Source organism: Phyllostomus discolor, chromosome 1 (assembly GCF_004126475.2).
Source record: "Phyllostomus discolor isolate MPI-MPIP mPhyDis1 chromosome 1, mPhyDis1.pri.v3, whole genome shotgun sequence".
Lineage (NCBI taxonomy): Eukaryota > Metazoa > Chordata > Mammalia > Chiroptera > Phyllostomidae > Phyllostomus > Phyllostomus discolor.
In genome coordinates this window covers 163,780,807-163,805,550 of record NC_040903.2, presented here as the reverse complement: position 1 = coordinate 163,805,550, position 24,744 = coordinate 163,780,807, and the positions used below count along the sequence as shown (strand labels likewise).

The 24,744-nt window shown below is 50.0% G+C and overlaps 1 protein-coding gene across 3 annotated transcripts in view; it reads left to right on the top strand.

Moving 5' to 3' along the window:
• MYO5C (myosin VC) overlaps window positions 1-24,744 on the top strand; it is an 88,434-nt gene that overhangs the window by 19,590 nt on the left and 44,100 nt on the right. For all 3 annotated transcript variants that reach the window (XM_036033667.1, XM_036033663.1, XM_036033675.1), the window contains exons 6-13: window positions 1,097-1,240; window positions 4,938-5,019; window positions 5,989-6,096; window positions 11,008-11,114; window positions 12,272-12,537; window positions 16,409-16,490; window positions 20,574-20,714; window positions 22,589-22,714. In XM_036033667.1, the coding sequence (XP_035889560.1) occupies window positions 1,097-1,240; window positions 4,938-5,019; window positions 5,989-6,096; window positions 11,008-11,114; window positions 12,272-12,537; window positions 16,409-16,490; window positions 20,574-20,714; window positions 22,589-22,714 (1,056 nt within the window). The remainder of the gene's footprint in view (window positions 1-1,096; window positions 1,241-4,937; window positions 5,020-5,988; window positions 6,097-11,007; window positions 11,115-12,271; window positions 12,538-16,408; window positions 16,491-20,573; window positions 20,715-22,588; window positions 22,715-24,744) is intronic.

The following is a 24,744-nucleotide window of genomic DNA, read 5'->3' as shown; positions in this document are numbered from 1 at the left end:
TCGGGGAAGACCCAAGGGCCAGCTCTGGCTGCCTTGCAAAATGGGAAGAGGATCGATTTGGATTTATTTGGAAGTAGAGCAAGTCATCAAGAACATTAGCTTTCTAGGCCTCTCTGTTTTCTCCGCAGCGACTGTTTATCAGACCACCCGTTTTGTCTAAGTCCCTGCGCCGGATCATGTGGGACGTGATGGAAAAGAATATGGCCCAGCCCCCCAGTTTTAAGGCTCCTCTAACAGAAGCACATTTCAAAGTAAATAGGAAATAAATCACAGTCCAGGATAGCAATAGAAAAGTCAAGAGCAGTGCTCAGTGGCATGCCTGATGGATAGTTTCATGTGGACATTCGGTCAGGGCCGGCCTTGCTCATCAGCCTGTGAGCTCCCCGGAGGCAGGACTGTGTCCGCCTGGCTCACCTGTGCCTGCAGGGCGGGTGGCCCGTAGCGGGGCTCTGTAAATGTGTGTCACAGTAAAGGGTGCTGGCCAGGGGCACAGCGTGTGTGCGTAAAGGGCACTTCTAGATGAAGGGTGCCAGGAGGGGAGATGGGCAGAAGGGGTGGAATTCAAGAATAGAAGTAAAACACTCAAGTCATGCTCGGAGTGTAAGGGGGACGGGAGAAGGCGGTTGTTTGGGTGGGTGGAAATTTTGAATGGGGAAGGGCTAAGGATGGAAATAAGCATTGAATGAAGGATGTGGACTTTAACTGAGCATTTACAATATTTGGGGCATGGGTGGGTTGAGGCACTTTATATCACTTCCTCCCGATTCTGTAAGGTGCTCATGTTTTCCATATTACAGAGAGAGATGAAATAACATTTCTAGCATCACCCAAAAAGTGAGAAAGGACCCAGGGCCTTAGAACATCAGAACCTGTGCTCTTTTTGGTTCTGCCCGGTGTCCTCTCCTGGAAAGACGGGGGAGAGCCTTGCCTGGCAGGCCGAGGGGGTGCTGTGCTCCCTGGCACCCCCACCCTCCCTCTGCAGGTCAGACCGCCCCCTAGCACACAGGACTGGATTTTACCAAACGGAACGGCCCCAGTGGCATTGATGCACAGACCTTTTTAATGGGGCCGAGTCGAGACAGCCCTGTGTTTGCAGGCTGTGGGGAACGCCAAGACCACCCGCAACGACAACAGCAGCCGGTTCGGGAAATACACGGAGATCAGCTTTGACGAGAGACACCAGATCATAGGCGCCAACATGCGGACGTACCTGCTGGAGAAATCCAGAGTTGTCTTTCAGGTGAGGGTGAAAATGTGAAATCTCCTGTCTCCCAACTCTCTAAGTGTCGTTTCCATTCATACACTCATTAGACACCTACGTGGTTCTGTGACTTGAATATATTTCTGTCTTTCATTTGCAGTTTGGTTTATTTTTCTGTTTCTTAAAAATTTTTTTAGTTAAAAATTGCTTTAATTTATTTGGGTAACATTGGTTAATACCATGGTACAACTTCCAGGTGTACAACATTGTTATATGACATCTGTGTACTGTACTGCGTGCTCATTACCTGACATCTAGCCTCCTGTCACCACGTATTTGCCGTCTTCACCCTCCCCACACCCCTTTTCTGCCATCTGTTGTCTGTATGTATGCATGTTTTTGTTTATTTGGATGTTTGTTTGTTCATTTGTTGCTTTTTGTTGTATGGCCCATGTATGATTGAAATCACGTTGTTCTTATCCTTTTCCATCAGGACTTATTTCACTCCCTATACTCTTGGATCTATTTGCACTCTTGCAGATGGCAACATTTCATCCTTTTTTATAGCTGAGTCGTGTTCCATTGTGTAAATGTACTATATATTCTGTTTCTAAAGTATATTTTATTGATTATGCTGTTGTCCCATATTTTTTCCCCTTTTCCCCCCTCCATCTGGTATGCCCATTCCCTCCAGCAATACCCCTCCCCCTTAGTTCCTGTCCATGGGTCATACACATAAGGTCTTTGGCTTCTCCATTTCCTATACTGTTCCTAACCTCCCCCTGTCTATTTTGTACCTACCAGTTATGTTTCTTATTCCCTGTACCTTTTCCCCCAATCTTCCCCCACCCCTCCCCCACTGATAACCCTCCAGGTGATCTCCATTTCTGTGATTCTATTGCTGTTCTAGGTGTTCTCTTTGTTTTTATTTTTGTTGTTGTTGTTTTTTAGATTCAGTTGTTGATAATTGTGAGTTTGTTGTCATTTTACTGTTCATAGTTTTGGTCCTCTTTTTCTCAGCTAAGTCCCTTTAACATTTCATATCATAAGGGCTTGGTGATGTTGAACTCCTTTAATTTGACCTTATCCGGGAAGCACTTTCTCTGCCCTTCCATTCTAAATGAAAGCTTTGCTGGATAGAGCAATCTGGGATGTAGGTCCTTCCTTTCCATCACTTTGAATATTTCTTTCCAGCCCCTTCTTGCCTGAAAGTTTTCTTTTGATAAATGAGTTTGATAATCTTATGGGCACTCCTTTGTAGGTAACTGTCTGCTTTTCTCTTTCTGCTTTTAAGATTCCTTATCTTTAATCTTGGGTAATATAATTATGATGTGCCTTGGTGTGTGCTTCCTTGGATCCAATTTCTTTGGGACTCTCTGTGCTTCCTGGACATGCATGTCTATTTGCTTCACCAAATTGGGGAAGTTTTCTTTCATTATTTTTTCAAATAAGTTTTTAATTTTTTGTTCTTCCTCTTCTCCTTCTGGCACCCCTATGATTTGATTGTTGATACATTTAAAGTTGTTCCAGAGGTTCCCAAGCCTCTCGTCATTTTTCAAATTCTTGTTTCTTCTTTCTGTTCTGGTTGAATGTTTATTTCTTCCTTTTGTTCCAAATCGCTGATTTTAATCCTAGTTTCCTTCCCTTCACTGTTCTTTTCCTGTACATTTTTCTTTATTTCACTTTGTATAGCCTTCATTTCTTCCTTTATTTTGTGGCCATACTCAATCATTTCTCTGAGCATCCTGGTTACCAGTGTTATGAACTCTGCATCTGATAGGTTGGCTATCTCCTTGTTGTTTAGCTCTTTTTCTGGAGTTTCATTCTGTTCTTTCAGTTAGGCCTTATTTCTCTGTCTCCTCTATATGGCAGCCTCCCTTTGTTTCTGTGTATTAGGTAGAGTTGCTCTGACTTCCCATGTTGGCACACCTGTTATTTTTATTTATTTATTTATTTTAGAGATAAAGAGGGAAAGGGAAGGAGAAAGGGAGAGAAACATCAGTATGTGGTTGCCTCTCGTGTACCCCCCACTGGGGACCTGGCCCACAACCCAGGCATGTGCCCCTCCCTACTGGGAATCAAACCAACAACCCTTTGATTCACTGCCTGGCACACAGTCCACCAAGCCACACCAGCCGAGCTCACCTGTTCTGGGTAGAGCCGGGGCAGTGCAGCCCACTGTGCCGCGTTGTGGCACTGTGTGCGGGGGAGGGGTCAGAGAGGGAGCATCCGCTTGCTCTGCTCTCACCATTTTCGGTCATGTCCCTCATGTGACTGGTGCCTCTCTAGCTGTGCCCTGGTGCTGATTCCCCAAGTGGGTGGGCTTGTGTATGTTTTAGGACCTTGTGGGTCCTTTAAACAGACTTTCCTGAGAGACTGGCAGTTTCTTCTGCCACCCCAGCCCCCCTGGTTTTTACAGGCGGAGGTTATGAGGCTTTATTTTCCCAGCGCTGGAACCCTGGGCTGTGTGGTCTGGACTGGGGCTGGGATTGCTCGCTCCCCAGTTGTCCCTCCCAGTTTTTATCTGTCACATGTGAGTGTGGGACCACCCATTCACCACGGCCACACATCCTCTCCGCCCCGGCTGCCCGTCTCCACCCCTCCTGTCTGTCTGGATGCATGTTTTTCTTTAACTCCGTGGTTGTCGGACTTCCATACAGTTGGATTTCCTGGAAGTTCTGGTTGTTTTTTGTTTTTAGATTGGTTGTTGTCCTTCTTATTGTTGTTCGAGGAGGCAAAGCATGTCTACCTATGCTTCCATCTTGGCTGAAGTTCCTAGGTACTATATATCTTTATCCAGTCTCCCATTGAAGGATGCTTAGGCTGTTTCTATGTCTTAGCTATTGTAAACAATGCTATCATGACCATGAGGGTACGTATATCTTTTTTCAATTATAATTTATGTTCAATATTACTTGTATTACTTTCAGGTGTACAGCCTCATATACTTTACAAAATGATCCCCCAATATTTCCAGTACCTACTTGGCACCATATCACAATATGATTGCATATACCTCTACTAATAAAGTATTTTCAAATTTGGGGGGTAGACACTCAGAAGAGGGATGCTGGGTTATATAGTAGCTCTGTTTTTAATTTTTGGAGGAAACCCCATACTGACAAAAAGTGATGGGTAGATGCAATATCAGTGGAATTGTATGTTCTAGAGAAAAGATTATGACTTTTAATTTGGGTACTTAAAACCATTAGGGTTTAAACATCAGGTTTATTTTTCTAGAACATGAAGACTGTTTGAAACAGACAAAACCATTAGGTTGGCTTTCCTGCCAGAAAGAGAATGGGATTAGAATCAGTGAGGGGGATTGAAGAAGAAGGCTTTCCTCCCAGCAACATGGAGAAGATTCTCCCAGGAGGAGCGTACCAGGAAGCCTTGTATTGTGTCGAGTTTCTTAAAAACTTCAACGAGGACAAACTACATGATTTCCATTTCGGTGAATGTTGTCATTGAATGGCGTTTCCTCTGGGGTCGTTCTCTGCAGACCACCGCCCCCCCCGCTGGCCGCCCCTGGGGAGGAAGGGCCTGCCTGTGAGCCGGCGGAGGGCAGTGGCTGGGTCCCAGTGGGACGGACCGGAGCAGAGGCACAAGTGGGTGCCCGCGTCCCCGAGAGCCCCGGTGTCAGTCCAGATTAGCCATCTAAGACTCTTTGGTAGGAGCTTCACAATGTCACTCACAAAGGGTTGGTGTAATTTTGGGACTTGTCTTTCTTTCACAGTCAGAAAATGAACGAAATTATCACATTTTCTATCAGCTTTGTGCATCTGCGCAGCAGTCGGAATTTAAACACCTTAAATTGGGTAGGTGCTGGATGGTATGTAGAAGAGTCTTTTACGTAGGACTTTAAATTCTGGGTTAATTTCTTCTTGTTTAGTAACATCACTTAAAAAATATATCCTATCCCAAGACATAAGATCCTTGGGTTTGGGGATAGAATTGGTGCCTCTGAGGAGCTAGATGAGGGCTGGTGGGCGGGCTGGGTCCGGGGAGGGGAGCCCTTTGACCCCAGGGTTCTTGCCGAAGGTTGCGGGTGACCACGGCCATGCAGCCGGCATCACCTGGGTGCAGCCTGCTCACAACCAGCACTCACTGCCCTGAGCCCTAAGACTTTTTCATCTGAACTCCTTGGATGCATGGTCATTTTTCTAGTATGCACGCCATATTTCCCTTCTGAGGCAGAGCACCTCGGTCATAATTTGAGCTTCCTGGATGACTCAAGGTCACTGTCATAGGTAATCATAATGAAGTCATGTGAGGATAATGACTGTGCCTCATGTGCTAGACAGAATGTGAACAGCAGACGTGAAAGAGCTTTCTGAAGGGTAAACTACTATTCAAATATTGGATGTCCATGAGGTCATCATCCTGCTTGCGGTAATGGCTTTATAAGGGTATACGTACGTCAACGCTCATCGAGGTGTACGTCTTAAATGTGTGTAGTTCATCGTACACTTAATACGCCTCACTAAAAAATGTCTATGGCACAGACATTTGTAAGAAATTCGACACAGAACGCTGCATGATAAAATGGTTAGGTGTTGGACCGAAAATCATGAGCTTTGGGTTCGGGCCTGCGTTTAAACCCTCGCCCTGCCGTCAGCGCGGGCCTCGCGGAAGTCAGTTCCCTCTCGGGGGCCGCGGCTCCTGAGTCCGCAACGTGGGACCCCAGGGCATCTGCTTGGTACAGCTTGTGAAGAACTTCCCTTTTGACAAACGTGTACGGCCAAGTTTTTGTGTGACGGACACAACAGTGGGACTTTTGATTTCAGGGCGCGCGGAAGAATTTAATTACACCAGCACGGGGGGCAGCACCGCCATCGAGGGCGTGAACGACCGCGCGGACATGGTGGAGACCCAGAAGACCTTCGCGCTGTTGGGTGAGTGAGGAGGCCGCACCCACGGTGAGGCCATTTCCTTGTTCAACACATTTTAAAAGGCAAGGCTACCAAGCATGCTGAAGATTCCTAATAAATCCTAATTTTAGAATGAGCCAATCAGAACATAGTTAGGGGCCAAGTGATGAAGCCTGTGCCCTTTCCTAGAAGGATCTAGCACTCAACTTGTTTGTCCTCAGCCTCATGGGCTGCTGGGGGAGCCTGGGCTGGAAGCCCTGGGGATGCTCCTAAGCTCCTCTGGGCCGACTAGAGAGAAGCCTGGCGAAAGCCAAGGTCGCACCCAGTTCGAAGTGTAATGTCGACCCCACACGGCCTTCATGGGTGTCCCGACGATGATGCTGTAGTGTGCACTGATAGGGAGCTTAGTTAGGTGTCACCCTAAGCAGCTTATTACCCTTATTAACTCGTTTCAGCCTCACAGCCTCCCTAGGAGGTAGACATTAGTATTTCCTGCATTTCACAACAGGGAAACTGAGGCACGGAGACAGAAAGTGATTTAGTCAAGGTTACACGGCAAGTATGCAGGGAACTGGAATTGGATTCAGGGTCTTAAAATATCCATTTTTTAAATATTTTTCAATTACAGTTTACATTCAATATTTTGTATTAGTTTCAAGTGTACAGCACAGTGGTTAGGCAATCATATATGCTTTACAACATGTTGCCCCTGATATTTCCAGTACCCACCCGGCACTGCGCATGGTTATTACAATATAATTGACTATATTCCCTGTGCTGTACTTTACATCCCCATGACTATTCTGCAACTACCAGTCTGTGCTACTCATTCCCTTCACCTTTTCACTCAGTCCCCCAGCCCCTCCCCTCTGGCAACCATCAGCCTGTTCTCTGTGTCTGTGAGTCTGTTAAAGCATCTCTTTCTCTTTTTCATCCTCACCCAAGGACATTTTGTCATTGCTTTTACAGAGAGATAAAGGGAGGGAGGGCTTAGATAAAGGAGAAGGGAGGGAGAAAGAAAGGGAAAGAAACCCTTTCATACATGCCCCAACCAGGGACCAAACCCACATCCTAGGCATGTGCCCAGGAATCGCATGTTCGACCTTCCAGTCTTAGCATTTATTATCTCTGGTGATTCTGGGCAGACTGGGCTCCGCTGGGCACTTCTCATGTGGGGGCTCTCATAAGGCGGGGCTAGGGGCTGGTCCTCTGCAGGCTCCCTCTTTCATGTGGGCTGGGATGGCTGCAACCACTAGGCACCGGGAGGGCATCTGCCTGTCTCTCCGTGCGGACTTCCTCACCACATGCTGGTCCCACGGTCATGGACTGCACGTGTGTGGCTGCCTCCTCCCAGAGCCAGTTCCAACACAGAGTGGACTCTGCAGCCTCACTGTGCCAGTAGAACAGCCTCAGAAGTATGCAGTCTCGCTGTTGCCATGTGCTGATAACAGAAAGCAAGCCAAACGGCCAGCTCAGACTTGGGACTCGTGGGAGGGGACCACGTAGGGCGTGCGTGCTGGGAGGGGTGCCCAGGGCTGTGCTTGGTGCGGCCGCTGCAGTAGCTGTCAGGGATGCCGTGAGGAAGAAGAGGTCATGTCTGAAGTGGTGTGTGGCCTGTGCCACACTGCATCAGAGATCAGCACACATCTGATGAAACGTGACCTCGCCGCGTGAATCACTAAAAATGTTCTAGACCAAAGGTCAACAGGCTGAAGCCTATTTTTTGAAAATAAAATTTTTATTGTGACAGGACACACTCGCTTGTGTCAGTGTGGCCTGTGGCTGTTTTCACGCTGTGGTGGCAGAGCTGCATGGCTGTGACATCAGCCCTGCCGCCTGCAAAGCCTCGTAAGAACACGTGCCGACCCCGCCCTGGGGGTGCAGTGGGAACAGGTGGCGATGAGTTCCTCGGAGTTTCCTTGCAGGGTGGGAAAAGACTCGTGGAGTTCACCCGGAGTGTCCACGCAGCACGGCCCAGTGCCAGGCACAGGAGGAGTCTCATTCGCCTCTGGAGGCCATGTGCTGTCGTGGAGTGGACTCCTGTGTGGCACCGGGGGCCTCACTGTGACGTTGAGATTGTCATCAATTACCCTGTGAGCTCCACAGCGGTGATGCCGTGTCTGTGCCAAACCTGTGCTGCCCAACACAGTAGCCACCAGCCACAGGCACTTGAATTAAATTGAAATAGAATTAAAAATCTGTACCTAGGTTGCACCAGCCACGTTTTGCCGGCTCATAACCACCGGTGGCTCACAGCTCCTGTGCGGCACGGCACAGAGTGTCACTCCCAGAAGCTGCCTCCGACGCTGTGTCCCCCAGCAAGGGGAGCTCCTTGTTCACACCGCTGGTCCTGTTGGCTGTGTTCTTGGACTTGTGCCTCGGTGTTGACTGGCTTAGATGGAGACCCCCGCCAGGGCAGAGTGCCTGACTTGAATCTTATACAGGCTCATCGCACCCTTGAGCACATCTCCCTCTTTTAACATGGGATTGCTAGACAAGTCCCTGTGGGTCGGTTCGCCCATTCCTGTGTGTTGTGTGGAAAGAGCATAGAGAATAGGGCAGGGTTAGCCGCAGGGTATCAGGTCTCAACACACAAACCCACTTCACAGTGTGCCCAGTAAATGGTCCTCTGAGCCTGCTCAGGCTCCCGTGCCTGGCGTGGGGCCATCAGGGGACTCCACATCAGACGCACTTGGGGAAGCAGGGACGGCTTCGTGGGCTCCACAGTCTCTTCACACACTGTAGCAGTCCCTGGCATCAAACTGCTCAGATACAACATACCCGGTGGGACCCTGGGCAAGTTTCCTAGCCCTTCCATGCCTTGGTGACCCTCCGTGCAAGGGGAGTGATACTAGTGCTTACTCAGGTAGTTGCTGTGAGCATTAGAGAGGCGACACAGGGGGCGTGCTGGGCAGTGCCTGGCAGGCAGGAGTCCCCTCACGTTCCCTTCCTGCTCTGCCCCCGAGGTTCCTGGGCCAACCACAGTCATCCCTGAGGACACAGAAGGTGATGCATTGTGATCCAAAGCTCCTTTCCCTTGTTCTCCACCGAGCTCATTGAATCCATCCTTTGATGCTCGCCTGGCCCGTCAGATCTCTGAGAGAAAGAGCACGCTGGCAACAGTCAGATGTAGCCAGGACTCAGGCTCCAGGGACGTGACCCTTGTGTTTCTCGTTGAAATCTAACTCGGGCCGGCAGTGCTTCTGTGTGGCTTTGTCTCACTAACGGTACACTGAACTGAGGGCTTATGCTCTTTCTTTCCCATCGTGGCTTTGGAGTTGTTTCACGTGTGTGGGCTCTGGAAGGCATGGGGAGCAGTTACATGACTTAGCTGTGGGTCACACAAGGAGGAGTGGCAGAACCAAGACCCCCTAACTTCACACTCTGAGTTGCTTTCCCTCATCGCTGACCTGTCGTTGGTCACCGGGGCAGCCTGGGAGTTTATTTCCGGCAGAGGATCTGTCCTTCTGGGGGACGTGTTAGCTCCAAACGGAAACACAGCAAACGCCGAGGCCCAGTGTGAGCTGGAGTCGTCCATATACTTTTGGTCTGAAAACTTTTGCCACTTTGGTTTTGTTTAATCTTTGAAGTACAGAAGACTCCCTAGGTTTTGAAATTATTTAAGAACGTGACCTAGTTGCTGTTGAAATATGACAGGCGCCCTCACACAGCAGCAGTGGGGGCTGTGGCGGCTCTTACTCAGCATTTGGGACCTGCCGCTTCTGCTTGGAGGGAGTGGGGGGCCGTCGTGGGTCTGGATTCCAGGTGCCGCCTGGTACAGCCCAGGGAGCACGGAATACCCTAGGCCCCAGGTAAGCCTGCTGCGGTGCACCTTCCCAAGTGCACCTCCAGGCTCCGTGACTCACCGCAGGGTCAGTACCACCACCTGGTACTCAGCCCCAGCCACCCCACTCCTGCACGGGGCTCCCGACCCAGCAAAGCGCTGCTCACAACTGGCAGGCTGTCCGTTGTGGTTTCTGGGAGTCTGACACAAAGTCCTTCCTAGTAGCTGGTGTGGCCTGTTTTCAGCTCCAGGAAATGTACGGATCCCCTCATGATGACCAGATCTGTCATGTAGTCATAATTTGTGTCTGCCCACATCTGTGAGGGTCCCAGCGGGAAACGTGGGATAAAAGAAAGAGGGCTCGTTTACGAAGCGAGCGACCATAGCAATGTGGCCGGGGCTAGGGGAGCTACGAGGGGCAGTGGGGACCTGGGTGCAGCCGCCAGCTGCCAGCTGCCCTTTCCCAGTCAGCACAGGGCGTTACCGGAGCCCGAAAGGAGGGCTGGGAAAGTCTGTGCCAGGTCAGGAGAGTGATCTTACGTGACTCAGCATCAGAGTCAGCCTGAGGCAGCGATGCAGGAAAGGAGATGGGGTGGCCAGCCCCTCTCCCCTCCTGCCCTCTGACCTCCTGCCACAGTCCTCACTGGTCGAACCCAACCAGAGGCCCAAGTTCACGAGAGCCCATTGCCTTGGTCCAGACGTGTCAGCCCCCTGGGACAGAAAATGGGGTGCAGAGCTGGAGGGGCAAGTGAAGTCCATCAAGCACCCAACCGTAAGAAGAATTCAGGGGGCTTGTGAACAAAAAAGAAAAATAAAACACACATTTAAAATAAAGCAAGCACATCACAGAATAAATGAGCACTGATTCTCCCAGCAACATGGCATGAAATGGTTACCTGGATCGTAATCTTTGTGTTGAACTTCCTGGTGGCCACGGCAAAAAGGGAAACGTCTCGGGTCATGGAGCTCACGTTGTGCATCTGCACAGGCCACACTAGGAAGAACAGTGAGCCAGGCTCGCCCTGGGGTCCACTTCATGTGCCCTCTCCCAGCTCTTGGCACCATCTTAAAGAAATTTGTGTGTGATCTTTCTGGTGACTAAGCAAGAGAAGAATGCAGTATTCCTAATTTGGGAAAATTTTTGTTTCCAGGTTTCAAGAAGGATTTCCAGATGGACATTTTCAAGACGCTGGCAGCCATCCTCCACCTGGGCAATGTGCGGATCACAGCAGTGGGCAGCGAGCGGTCCACAGTTAGTGTAAGAGGCTTGCTCGTCTCTCCGTCCTGGTCCTGTGTCCGGAGGGTCATCGGTAGGACGTCTCAGGATTCCCCTGCTCTTGCATTTTCGCACCAGGCACTGCAGGCCACCTGGGGAGACCAGCTTACCAGGAAAAAGAAAGCAAGGGTTTCCATGAGTTGCCTTCAAAGAGTAAAGCTTCCTGCTTTTCTCCCTCTTGCAACCAAAGAGGAGGGGAAAATGCACTTTCTATGTGTTTTTCTTTTATTCAACAAATTTTACTGAGCACCCACTATGTGCCAGACACCATTGTAGACTCTGAAGGAACAGCAGTGAACAACACAAAACAAGATGCCCCTCATGGGGTTATGATCTGGGAGACAGACGTGGAGGAGCAGAGACACAGCAAACAGTCACAGGCTCCGGCAGCTGGTGGGGGCTGTTAGGAAGGAAAAGGCGGAGGAGGGGGTAGACAGGTGTTTTTGCAAAGGGCATTCAGAGAAATCTTCTGAGTGCCCACCCAATACAAAACGCCTCCTGTCACCCCCTCCTCTTCAGGGAGTGAGCTGTGCCTGTGTCTGGGGGAGGACATCTGAAGAGCAGAGGGGCAAGTACGAAGGCCCTCAGGCAGGAGGTGTGGTTTGAGAAATAGCAAAAATGTCAGGATATCCAAAGGGGAGTGAGTGAAAGGAGGGGTGGCCAGCGAGGCCAGGAAATGAGGGGTCGGGGGTGCAGGCTGTTAGGGCACCCCCTACCTCCTGACACTCGCCTGAATCAAACACCAGTGGGGCTGACTTCCTCTCTGGAGATGTAGTACCGTGTAAACTTGCGACAGATTTTCTTGTTGAAGAGACACAAGGCAAGTTTACGTGTGTCTTCTGCAACAAATATGAGTGATTCTTGGTAGGGAGTGTGGGTTTAGCTATTCTCATCAGTACCCACATGAAGAAGGAAAGAAGACACAGTAAAAGTGTCAGCGCCACTGCGGCCCCTCCTGCTTCGTGCCCAGGCCTGACCGTCGTGTCTGGTGAGGCTGGTCATTCTCATGCCAGCTCTCCTTCGTCTCCCCCAGGCCGAGCCGGGAGGCTGGGGTGGGGGGGGAGAGTGGAGCAGCTGGCTGGGCTGGTGCTGGTTCAGGTGGCTGGGCGGCCCTGACAGAGCTTGTGTTGTTTTCAAAGGTGGATGACAGTCACCTGAAGGTGTTCTGTGAGCTCCTGGGCCTGGACTGCGGCAGGGTTGCTCAGTGGCTGTGCAACCGCAAAATCATCACAACCTCGGAGACCGTGGTGAAGCCCATGACCAGGCCCCAGGCTGTCAACGCCAGGGACGCGCTGGCCAAGAAGATCTACGCACACCTGTTCGACTTCCTCGTGGAGAGAATTAACCACGCGTTGCGGTTTTCAGGCAAGCAGCACACTTTTATTGGTGTTTTGGACATTTATGGGTAAGATTCTCTCCGGTGAGCCTCTCTTTCCTCATTTGACTGTGAATGCCTGTTGTGTGTGGATGGTTTGGTGCTGGCTTCCCCTCCGTGCTCCACAAGATCAGGAAGACGGTGTCTCAGCTTTTGCACGTGTTGGTGTCACGCACAGTCTCCTGGGCTGCAGAGTCTCACTTAGTGTGTTAAACAGAGATGCGCAGTCAGTGAGCCACATTCGGAGCTCACAGCTGCCAGCCGCTATGCTGGGGCTTCCATGCACTTTCTCACTTGCTCCTCAAACAGCGCTGGGGTTAACCCCTTTTTGGAGATGAAGCAGCCGAGGCCTCGAAGGCTCGGTAACTTGTTTGAGGTTGCTCGGTTGCCCGGCCGCTAGGAGGACCAGCACAGGGTGAGGCTGCCACCAGCCTCTGTCTCCTGACAGAGACCCCGTGTGTCGGCATGGATCCTGGGGCACCTTTCCTGTGTCCCAGGGGATGACAGTCGCAGGGGCCCTGCACCTCGTCCCAGCTCACAGGCAGGAGGAGGACCCAGACCCTGGCCTCTTAGCAGCCCACCTCCTCACACCTAAACCCTCGGCCTTTCCTGGGTAACCAGGGTCTTACATTCACCTCAGCCCTTCCCCAGGAGTCCCCACATTGGAGTTTTGTTCCTCGTTCTTCCCTGTGCTCCATCCTGCTTTCTAACTCCTGGCTCAGACTCATGCTGAAGTGCTCATGGAAGAGCCAGAGCAGCGAGCGCCCAACGCCAGGCCAGCGTGGAGGTGGGCTCCGAGGGTGCTGTGGCACCCGGCCTTCCACACCCACACCCTGCCCTCCCAGCACCAACCCAGGAGTCTCCGTGGGAGGAGGGGCAGGTCACCCCATGGAAGGCATCCCAGAGCATTCTGCTCAGACCAGGGGGCTGTCAGTCCCCCAGGCCTGTAAACTGCAGCTCAACCCCCTCCCCGTGCAGAGGGGAGGGCTGGGCTCTAGCCTCCCCGCCTTCTGGGGAAGGGGGCGAGGGGCCAGGGTGAACCCCGGTAAAGAGGGTGCCTCGAGGGAGTTATTTTGCTTAATTTAAATCCTAAATTAATCCATGTGACTACCAATTAACAGTATATGTTAACAGTTACAAAATAACTGATATATTATTGGGATTGTCTAGTTAATTATTTACCTTTCCTTGTTCTAAAAAAAAAAAAAAAAAGAAAGAATGTGAGCAGCCAGTAATAATTTAAGTAGACTTGTAAGAAGGAATAGTTCTGCTTCACAATAGTCTCTTTGTAGTAGAAATAGGTGATATATTATTCACTACTATTTCCTGTGCTTTTAAATTGTCTTAAAAGCAGACCTTTATTCTGAGGGGATATTATTTCATTCATCCAGGAGTGTGCATGTGCCAGGCCCGGTGCTGGGTGTGATCAGTGGGCAGCATAGATGCGTGGCCCTGCCCTTCTGGGACTCGGGTTTCAGTGGGGGGGGCGGAGGATAGTCAGATGAGGATGGTTCCTTCGAAGGGAAGGGGGGTGTGTGGAGGCGAACTGGGTTGGGGAGGAGAGGAGGGCAGCTGTGCGCCAGGAGCAGTGGGTGAGGAGAGTGGCAGGTGGGCAGGAGTCAGGTCCCGGGACTTGAACTTTTTGGCTAAGTGTGCAAACCTGAGTTGGGAATAATTATAAATTCACAAGAACTTCTTAGGATATGTGTTAAATTTTAATTTTAAAATTAAATTCCTCTTCAAACATGGTAAAAGTGACATGCCTGTGACCACCCATGAATTAACAGTACCCCTCCAAAAAACGAGCACCCCTTTTTAAGTAACAATGTTACTGCCTAGGGTGTATGCTTTCACATCACTCTCATCTAGATTAGCCCTGAAACTTTTGAGGGAGCTGAGCTCCATTTAGCTTAGAAATGAGGCAGCCTCAAACGAAGAGTCACCCTTATTGAAAACATTTAAAGGTGAGGCTGTGGGCTTCGAGGTTTCAGCGGGCACCACGTGAGGGCCTGTGGTCCTCCAGCCAGTGGGTGTTTCTGTCCTCCGGCCCCAGAGCTGTGGAGGCCTGGAGCCGGGGCTGAGATCTCCAGGCGGGAGCGTGCAGTATACTGGTTGTGTGGCCCTGATAAAGTCACAGAACGTCTGACGCTCAGTTTCTGCATCTGTAATATGGGTCTTTGTTGCAGGGTTATTACAAAGAGCATGTGGGAGAAATGGTAAAGACATCTTTCTGGGGGTGGGGGTAGGGGGTTATCTGTGGCTTTATTTCTCCATATTCTCAGTTAAATATAAGGACTTTAAAATAGTTCTTAGAATTAGCCTTTACTATATACCTCTGGGTAAAGACAGCTTAACCATAAGCATTGTTCAAATGTGAAGTGTTGTCATAGGTAACGTGCTTCTGGCATTCTAAGTCATAGATTTAGGTCTTCCCATGGGTTTTGAACTTTAGCTCTGGGGAAGGTGGGAAAAGGTCAGGAAAATAATCCCTGATGCTTGACATTCTGCACCTGCTCTAGAAAGCCCTGCCTGTGGCCTTGGCTGTGGGCCACGGAGCACAGGGAGGATCTTTTGACTCTCCCGCAAGCCCAGCCCTGGCCTATCCATGATGTCCCGCCTCTGGACCCTCCGGAGTGCATGTGGAAGGGGGCTGTCAGGGCTGCAGAGTCACCTTGGAGCTGGGTACAGAAAGTTGAGGCCCTTAACCTGCCCAGGAAGTCTAAACTGAGCCAAGCCGGCTCAGACAAGTGACACCCCCAGGGGATCTGTGGCTGGCACGGGCAGGAAGCCCTAGGGATTAGAGCAACTGAGAACCAGAGCTTTGGAGGCACCAAGAGCTGGGGTCACAGTGCACATCTGGCACTCCGCTGGCTGCCAGTCTCTGCGGTGGCCACCGTCTCCTCCGGCATGGCCGAGGGGTCACCGCAGCCCCCCGCCTGGGGTGGTGTGAGCGTCAGGTGGAGCGCTGTCTGTCATGCCGGCACCTAAGCCCTGGGAGGACTTCCTTCTGGCAGGAGCGTTCACCCGAAGGTGGTGCCTGCGTTTTGCTCAGCCAACAACATGTTTTCCAGAGTGGGGTAATTCACCTGAAAGTCCAGGTTTCTGGCTTCTCTTGAGAATCAGGTGATCCAGCATCCCGGCCTGCACTAATCTGAGGCTGCAGTGGCTGGAGCTGAGTCGCAGCTGCCCCGTGGACAATCCTGTTCGCCAGGGTCCCACACAGCTGACGGTTGCCTGCTCTCCAGCCTGCATCCTGTGTCTGCCACCTGCCCTCCTCAGCCCTCAAGCACGAACCCCGGGCAGCTCCGGAGAAGCTGCTGAGAGTCTGAAAGTGGAGGCAGGGCCCATCTGTCTTGGGCCTGACGGGGTCTGCTGGGCTATAGGCATCCAGTAACCTTGTTCTCTTCTTCCAAGGACCATGAGAGCACCCTGGGGGAGGCAGAACTGTGCCTCAGTAGGCAGCGGGCAGGGAATCCAAGAGCACTGCTTTTCTTACCGAACGCACAGGTGTCCGAGGCAGGCAGGCTCACAGCATCCTGGTGCTAGCAGTGTGACCTCAGTTAGGCAAGTTGCCTGACCTCTGGAGTCTTATTTCCTCACCTGTCAAGTGACGGTGATGACACGGCTGCCAGAGCCGCCATGTAAACGGAATGACACCTGCCACTTACTGCGTGGGCTGTTTAAGCGCCCGCCTCGGGGTGGGTGTTTTGTACGTACCAGGTTCCTTCTGAGGCAGCCTGGGAAGAGCTGGTTTATAAACTGACTGCCGAGCTTTCAGGTGTATTTAGCACTTTCAGAAAACATAGCAAACTTTTAAGCTATGACCTTTGTCCAAAAATACTGACCAATGAATATATGTGTCCTCAAAGTTACATTTTAACTTGTTTAAACTGTATTTCAGTTTTGAAACCTTTGATGTGAACAGCTTCGAACAGTTTTGCATCAATTATGCTAATGAAAAGCTGCAACAGCAGTTTAATCTGGTAGGTGACTTTCCTGCCCTAAAACTCATTCTCGGCCTTCTGTGCTCAGGAGGGTGGGGAGCGGCACAATCAGGCTTCTTACCCTTCAAGTTCTGGTTAGTCCAGGAGCCAGTCCAGGAGCCGCACGCTGCCTCGCTGCACCACCTTGTGGCCATATCTCGAAATCACACCCTCCCACCCTCCTATTTTATCTTTTTGGAGCCATCTGCCAACTTTTCAGTTCCAGTAGTTCCTCATCTGTCCTTCTTGGATTCAGACTTCCCTATGCAGCCAGAAAAAAATGATTTCGTTTCCTGAAGCCTCCACGTCCTTGTGAAACTCTGTATCTTTGCACCTGCTGCTCTGTCTGCTGTAACCCACCTGCTGCTCCTGTCCTTTTCCCTCCCCTTCACCTTTACCTGGTGAACTCTCCCACTTGCCTTTCGAAGTTCAGCTTCTCCTACACACCCGAAGAAAAAGTAATATGACATCATGGAGAGCATGGGCTTTTCAAATACATATACTTTTGAATATGCTATTACAATTGTCCCAATTTTCCCCCCTGCTCCCCTCCACCCAGTACCCTCTTCTCTCCAGGGTCCCCACCCCTTAGTTCGTGTCAGTGGGTTGTACATATAAGGTCTTTGGCTTTTCCATTTCCTGTACAATTTTTAACCCCCCCATCTATTTTGTACCTACCAATTATGCTTCTTATTCCCTGTACCTTTTCCCCCATTCTCCCCTCCACCTCCCAGCTGATAACCCTCCATGTGATCTCCAGTTCTGTGATTCTATTCCTGTTCTGGTTGTTTGCTTAGTTTGTTATTTATATTCAGCTGTTGATAGTTGTGAATTTGTTGCCCTTTTAATGTTCATAGTTTTGATCTTCTTCTTTTTCTTAGATAAGTCCCTTTAACATTTTATGTAATAAGGGCTTGTTGCTGATGAACTCCTTTAACTTTACCTTGTCTGGAAAGCACTTTATCTGCCCTTCCATTCTAAATGATAGCCTTGTTGGATAGAGTAATCTAGGTTGTAGGTCCTTGCTTTCCATCACTTTGAATACTTCTTGCCAGCCCCTTCTTGCATGCAAAGTTTCTTTTGAGAAACCAGCTGATAATATTATGGGAACTCCTTTATAGGTAACTCTTCTCTTGCTGTTTTTAAGATTCTCTCTTTACCTTTAACCTTTGGTATTTTCATTATGATGTGTCTTGGTGTGGTCCTCTTTGGGTCCACCTTGTTTGGGACTCTGTGCTTCCTGGACTTGCATGGCTATTTCCTTCATTAAATTAGGGAAGTTTTCTTTCATTATTTTTTCAAATAAGTTTTCCATTTCTTGCTCTTCCTCTTTTCCTTCTTGCACCCTTATGATTTGGATGTTGGTACATTTGAAGTTGCCCCAGATGTTCCTAAGCTTATCTTCATTGTTTTGAATTATTTTTTTCTTCCTGCTGATCTGATTGAATGCTTATTCCTTCCTTGTGTTCCAGATCATTGGTTTGATTCTCAGCTTCCTCCCCTCCACTGTTGGTTCCCTGTGGGTTTTTCCTTATTTCACTTGTTGTAGCCTTCATTTCTTCCTTTATCTTGTTGTCATACTCAATGAGTTCTGTGAGCATCCTGGTCACCAGTGTTTTGAACTGTGTATCTGATAGGTTGGTTATCTCCATTTCATTTAGTTCTTTTTCTGGGGTTTGTTCTGTTCTTTCATTTGGGCCACACTTCTTTGTCTCCTCGATTTGGCAGCCTCCCTATGTTTGTTTCTGTGTAATTGGTAGAGCTGCTTTGACTTTCTATAAAAGGCACCTGTAAATTGTGTGGGGTAGAGCCTTAGGTAATGACTAGGTGGGGCAACCCACTTCACCCCTTTGTGGCTCTGTGTGAGGGGAGGGCTCGGAGAGGGCGCTGTGCTGCTGCCTGACTTCTGGGGGGTTGCCCAGCACTTGCTCCATTTCGTATGGAGCCACTGCCCATATGCAACTGGTGCCCTTCCAGCTGTTGCCCTGGTGGTGAATCCCAGAGTGGGATTGTAAGTACATTATAAGTCCATGCAGGCCCTTTAAACAAACTCTCCTGAAAATCCAGCAGTTTCTTCCACCACCCCAACACCCACTGGTTTTTACAGCCAGAAGTTATGGGGCTTTATCTTCCTGGTGCTGGAACCCTGGGCCGTGCAGTCTGGCCTGGGGCTGGGATCACTTGCTCCCCAGTTGTCCCTCCTGATTTTTATCCACCACACGTGAATGTGGGACCGCCCATTCTACCTCCGCCGCCACTGCCACTGCCTCTCCTCCTGTCTCTGCAACTCCATCCCTCCTACCCATCTGGATGAATGTGGCTTCTATAAATCCTTGGTTATCCGATTTACATACAGCTCGATTTTCTGATGATTCTGGCTGTTATTTGTTTTGAGAAATAGTTGTAACTCTCTCCGTGGTTGTGTGAGGAGGTGAAGTGTGTCTGCCTACACCTCCATCCTGACCAGAAGTCAGAGTAGGGACGTTTGCCGTAACTGAACTGGGCTGGAATCTCAGTTCTGCCACCTGCTTCCTCTGGGGCCTTGGCTCTCTGAGCCTCAGTCTCCTTTCTGCCTCCCATTGCTGTGAGAAGGCCTAATGTTGAATCACATTCAGTAAGAGTTCCTTTTCTGTCCTTTCCTTACCATGTATAAACATGAAATTTCACCCTGTTGCAACTTTCTGTCTCATTAGCATTCTCAAGGGCTCCCTGGACCATTAGCATTTAATAACCACAACAAGGGTTCATTCCGAGTAGACGTGCAGCACAGCTCACGTGCACACCTGCAGGTCAGCCCTGCCCAGGGCTGCAGGGCCATGCCGTCTGCCACACGCCTCCAAAGAATGCGCAGGCAAGACCCCCCCGAAGGTAGCACATCGGAAGCTGCAATTCCGTTTTCCTCCTGCTCTCCCTCCTTTTCCACTTTCTCCTTTTTCCTTATTTAATTTTGGTTTTGAGTTCTCTGTCAATATGCAAAGCCTCCTAATAGGGGTAGTACCTTAAAAGGCAGCATGAAAGCCCTGGTGAGGACTGTCTCCTAGCTCCTGCCTCATAAGTCTGGCTGCTGCTGGACCCCTGCATCTGGTGGCCCCAGCGGGCTCACCAGTGACAAAGCGAACCTGCCACCTACCTTCCCTGTGGCCTCCTTGCCCTCCATGCTCCTTTCTGTTCACCACGTGAACCCAGTGTTCTAACGTTTGTCCTCACTTGTGGCTCTTGGCCAACTCCCTCCCCCAGAGTCCCCATGCCCCCCTCTGAATGTCCAGCCACGGCAGAACTGAGCCCTGACTGGCCTCTCTGCCTCCAGTCCTGCCCTCAGAGGCATCCCCCCAACCCCACAAGCCTAGCTCTCCTTCCAGGTCTCATCATGGTCCTCCCTCACTCGTCCGCCCCCCTGCCTGGGTCCTCGCTGCCCTAGGAAAGGGCTCCAGGGACAGAATTCTCTAGGGCACGTGAGGGTCTTGTGTGCCCCCACCCTTCCATCTTACTGTGCATTCCCACCGCCCCTTCACTGCTGTGCTCCTTCTTTGGCCTGTGCGAGCACCCTCTGGTTCTCAGTCCCCCGTTGTGCGTCTGTGCCGCTCCCACTGGATTCTCCTGTGGGAGGCTCTCTCCTTGCTGCCCCGGCCCCTCCTGCCACCTGCAGCCAGGATGAGCCTGAGCCAGCCCTCTGGGAAGCCTCCCTGGTACCCGTAAAGCTGAGCGACTAGTGAGCAAAGCTCTCCCAGTTGCTGTCTCCTCACACTGCCCCCTAGCCCGCATTCTCAGGTGGGATGGCTCTGTCCTGGATGGCAGCGGTGCCCGTGAGCAGGGAGGGCCCCCAGGGCCACCCTGAGGGCCTGTGGGGCCGGAGGTGACAGGATGCAGGCACCCACTCACACTGGGCAAGAGGATGATGTCTAAACCCGAAATAGGAACTCAGTGGCATTGATCATGGAGAAGGGCTTAGCCTGCACCTCTGGGTCCCCCGTAAGCATTGCAAATCTGTCGTGTGTCTACACTCTCCAAAAGCTGGCATCCTGCTCTTCAGAAGCACACTTTAATATTCTGTTTTGCTTTCTGTATTAACTTCTGGACTCCCAGCATGTCTTTAAACTTGAACAAGAAGAATACATGAAGGAAGATATTCCTTGGACTCTGATAGATTTTTATGACAATCAACCAGTTATTGACCTGATTGAAGCGAAAATGGGCATTTTGGAGTTATTGGATGAAGAATGCTTGGTAACTTTTAATTTTTTTTCAACTTGTGAGTAGTAATAGATAAGCATATTGTAAAGTGGATTTTTAAAAAATGTACATGTAAATTCCTGACGGGTGATCCAGTTGGTTGGCTATCAGTGCTGGGTCAGCAGCCCAGAGCAGGAACCGGAGAGGGAGGCAAGCCTCCCACCCTCGGCATGTATAGCCCGCCCTTGGGTAAGATGCGTGACCTCTTAGGTCATGTCCAGCAAGGAGGTGCCCTTTGAGGGTGTCCCTAGGTGTGTGCAGAGTGGACGTGGAAAGAGCAGGTGACCCCCACGCCAGTTGTTAATGAATAACAAGAAGTGACTCTCCCTTTCCTTCCTGATTCCGTGAGTCATCCATCGGGAGGTGCTGCTGGAAGATCCACACCATACACTTGGAGAGGAGAGGTCTCTCAGAGGCGTTCTCTCCTTCTGTCCCTCTGGGAGGAGCAGCTTTACAGTGAGTCAGCCTAGCAGTGCGCTCCTTCCAAGGTCGCTCCAGGAAGCCGCAGACTGCCCAGGCGACCGGTGCCCCAGGGAAGTGCGCAGGAGTCGTGGGAACCCAATGGGGTGTCAGAGCCGCAGCGTTCAGGTTGAATACACTTGGTAGCTTTAAATTCACCAGTATCAAAAACAAGTTTTGCAACCAGCTGAGTTTGAGGAAGTAAGATCTCACTCAGGGCCAGGAGGTGGTTACTCATTAGGCAGTAAAACAAAAGAAAAACTGTCTTCCTGGGGGCTGGGGCGGGGAAAACTCCATTTAGGCACCAGTCTTTCCCCATAAAACTGAAATTAAAATCACATTCATGTAAAGGAATACATGCTTCTTTTTCCTGAAACTTGGGACTTCTTTTGGAAAAAATATGAAAATACTGTCAATTTTGCAAAAATAAAATCTTTCTTAAGTCACTATATGACCATTTCCTTTTAGTTTATAACATTTTGTTCTAAAGGGGCTTTGACGTATCCATTTAAAATCACTCTAGGACCTCATTGGTATAGCTCAATGGATTGAGCGTGGGCTCTGAAACAAAGAGTTGCCGGTTCAATTCCCAGTCAGGGCACATGCCTGGGTTGCAGGCCAGGTCCCCAGTGGGAGCCACATGAGAGGCAACCACACATTGATGTTTCTCTCCCTCTCTTTCTCCCTTCCTTCCCTTTTCTCTGAAAATAAATAAAACCTTTTTTAAAAAGAAAAGTAAATAAATAAAAAATAAAATCACTTTAAAGACTGTTGAGCTCAATGACAGATTCATGCCTAGAGTTGCTTCAAGGAAGGAGTCGAGGATCTAAAGCCGATCACTCTAAGGTCCTAGGTATCAGAATGAGCACTTTTCCATAAAAAAGAATGAAATTGCGCATTCGTGACAGCATGGGTTGACCTAGAAGGTGTTATGCTCAGTGAAGCAAGTCAGAAAAAGATAAATATCCTATGATTGCACTGATACGTGGAATCTTAAGAACAAAATGAACAAGCAAAACAGAAACAGACTCACTGACACAGAGGGAACTGGTGGTTACTGGAGGGGAGGGGGCTGGGGGACTGGGTGAAGAGGTGAGGAGATTAGGTACAGAGTGGCAGTTACAGAGCAGACCCGGGGTGTGAGTGCAGTGCAGGGAAGATAATCAGTAGCACTATGATAACTGGGATGGTGTCTGAAGGGTAGTGAATTCAGCGGGGTGATCGCTTACTTTCGTACTGTCCGATCACTGAGCCATACACCTGAAGCCCACACAGCATTGCATGTCACCTGTAATTGAAAAACTTTTTAAAAGCCCTTTAAACAAGAAAGAATGAACTCGTTTTCACATCTGTACTCATCTTTCACCTCTCGTTTCTTTACTCGCTACTTGGTTCGCTTTCTCTTCCAGTTACCACATGGAAGTGATGAAAACTGGCTTCAAAAGCTGTATAATAATTTCATCAACAAGAACTCTTTGTTTGAGAAGCCCAGAATGTCCACTACATCCTTCGTCATCCAGCACTTTGCGGATAAGGTACAGTGCGCGTCTGGGCGGAGCCAGAGGGTGGCGCAGGCAGGCACGCTGCTCCTGGCGAGTCACACTCAGCACGGGGCTCGGACGGAGGGTGCCTGTGTACAAATCAACAAATGTCGGTTTGTTTTATCACGAAATACAAGATAAACATGTTGCCCGTGGACCTCATTTCTGAATTTGGATTTATTGTGAATTCATTAACCTCTTACCGTTTTATTTTCTCCATGAAATTGTTGTAATCAAGACAGTGTAATTGTTTCTCATAACAAAAACTACATCTTTATTGAGGTTTTTCTATATTATTAAGTTGTAATATATGTATCATATGGTAATGTCGGTTGGCTGAAGAGGATGGGTTCTCTAGGTGGTCTTTGTTGTCTTCTTTATCTCAATTTTTTAATGAAACAAATATTACCCTAAGAAAAAGAAAATTATTTTTTAAAAAATGACATTTCAGAAAGCACTTACAAAATACAGGGTGGATAAAAGTGAGTTTACAGTTGTGACTACACAAAACACAGAGTATATTCTTGTATTACTATTTATTAATATTGTCTTATTCTCCATATGAATGTCTGTAAGCCCACTTTTGCCCCACTCTGTAGGAGAGGGGAAAAAGACAAACCACCACAACCACCCGTCCTGAACATGGGTTCTCATCTCGTTTTCCTTTCCCAAGGAAACTCCTGTGCTCAGCTGGGTGTCACTTTAAGTGGCCCGGATGGTGCCTGAGGACCCTGGCACTGGCCTGTGCTTGTCCGTCCCAGAGGCTGTGCCGTGGGTCAGCCTCTGCGGGTTGCACCTGCGTGACTGAGGGCCTGGGAGGGGACCACCAGCTGGGAAGCCGTGACAGCCCCCGAGGGCGAGGGTCACTGTTAACTGTGACAGCCTCTCAGTGCTCCGAGCTACAGATTGGGCTTCTGAAGAAGGTGCATGTGAAATGAAAGATGATACGTCAAGTTATGTTTTCCAGCCGACCTTTGCAGTTTCCCATCTGGGGTCCCATGGGGAACAGGAGGGGAGGGTCAGGCTTCACGCAGAGCACGTATGGGGTTTATTTCAGGGGGCCCTCTGTAACATTTAATTCCATCACCCGGCATTCCGACACGTCCGTCTTGGAAGAAGTCGTGCAGGACGTGGGGAGGACCGCGGCCGTTGGGGAGAAGCTGCACGCACGATAAGGGCAGCTTATGGCTCAGCTCCGTCAGCCGAGGGGGAGGGCTCGCCGTGAACACGAGGCAGCCCCGCTCAGATCCCCGTCAGCACAGCTTCCCTCGGCCCCGAGCTCCCCACAGAGCCCCCAGCTCCCGGTGACGCCGTCCCCACAGATGGTCTCCCTGCACTGAGAAAGCGCTAGATTGTTACAGCTTTGCCTGTTTAGACTGGTGGCTCACACTGCCAGCCTGGAGGAATTTGTACAAGCGTCCAGGTATTTCCTTACAAGGGCGTATTTACAGACCACGCGTGACCCTGGCTCGCAACCCAGACTCTGCACCGGCGAGCACACTCCCTCACCCGGAGGGACAGCCTCTCTGCCTCAGGGTTCCAGCACCACCAACAGCCTCTCTCCTCACAGCTAACATTCATATTTTAACATATATTTTTTCAATTTATGGAGAATATATATTATGTATTAAAATATATGACTCAGAGGCATAAACCTTGGGGGTCTGAATGTTTGAGCAGCCCCCCACCCCGGGTATGTGGTCACTGAGGGGTCCCAGAGGCCTGACGGACCAGACGGGGCTGCTGGAGAGCTTTCTGAAGTCGGCCCAAACACTGGCCCACCCTGAACCTGGCTCTGAGGGCTTTGGTGGCCCTCGGAAGCTCTGCAGCCAGGAGGTCAGGCTTTTTTTTTTCCTTCTACCCCACTGATGCTGATTCAGGAAAACATGTCGGTTTGAACCCACTGAGGTTTTTCTCCTCCTGGTGGCTTCTAAGGCCACATGAGCCCCAGCCCAGGTCTTCTTAGCCCCAGGCGTGTGTTAACTGCCCATCCTGCAGAGAATGGCCAGTTTGGCCAGAGGGAA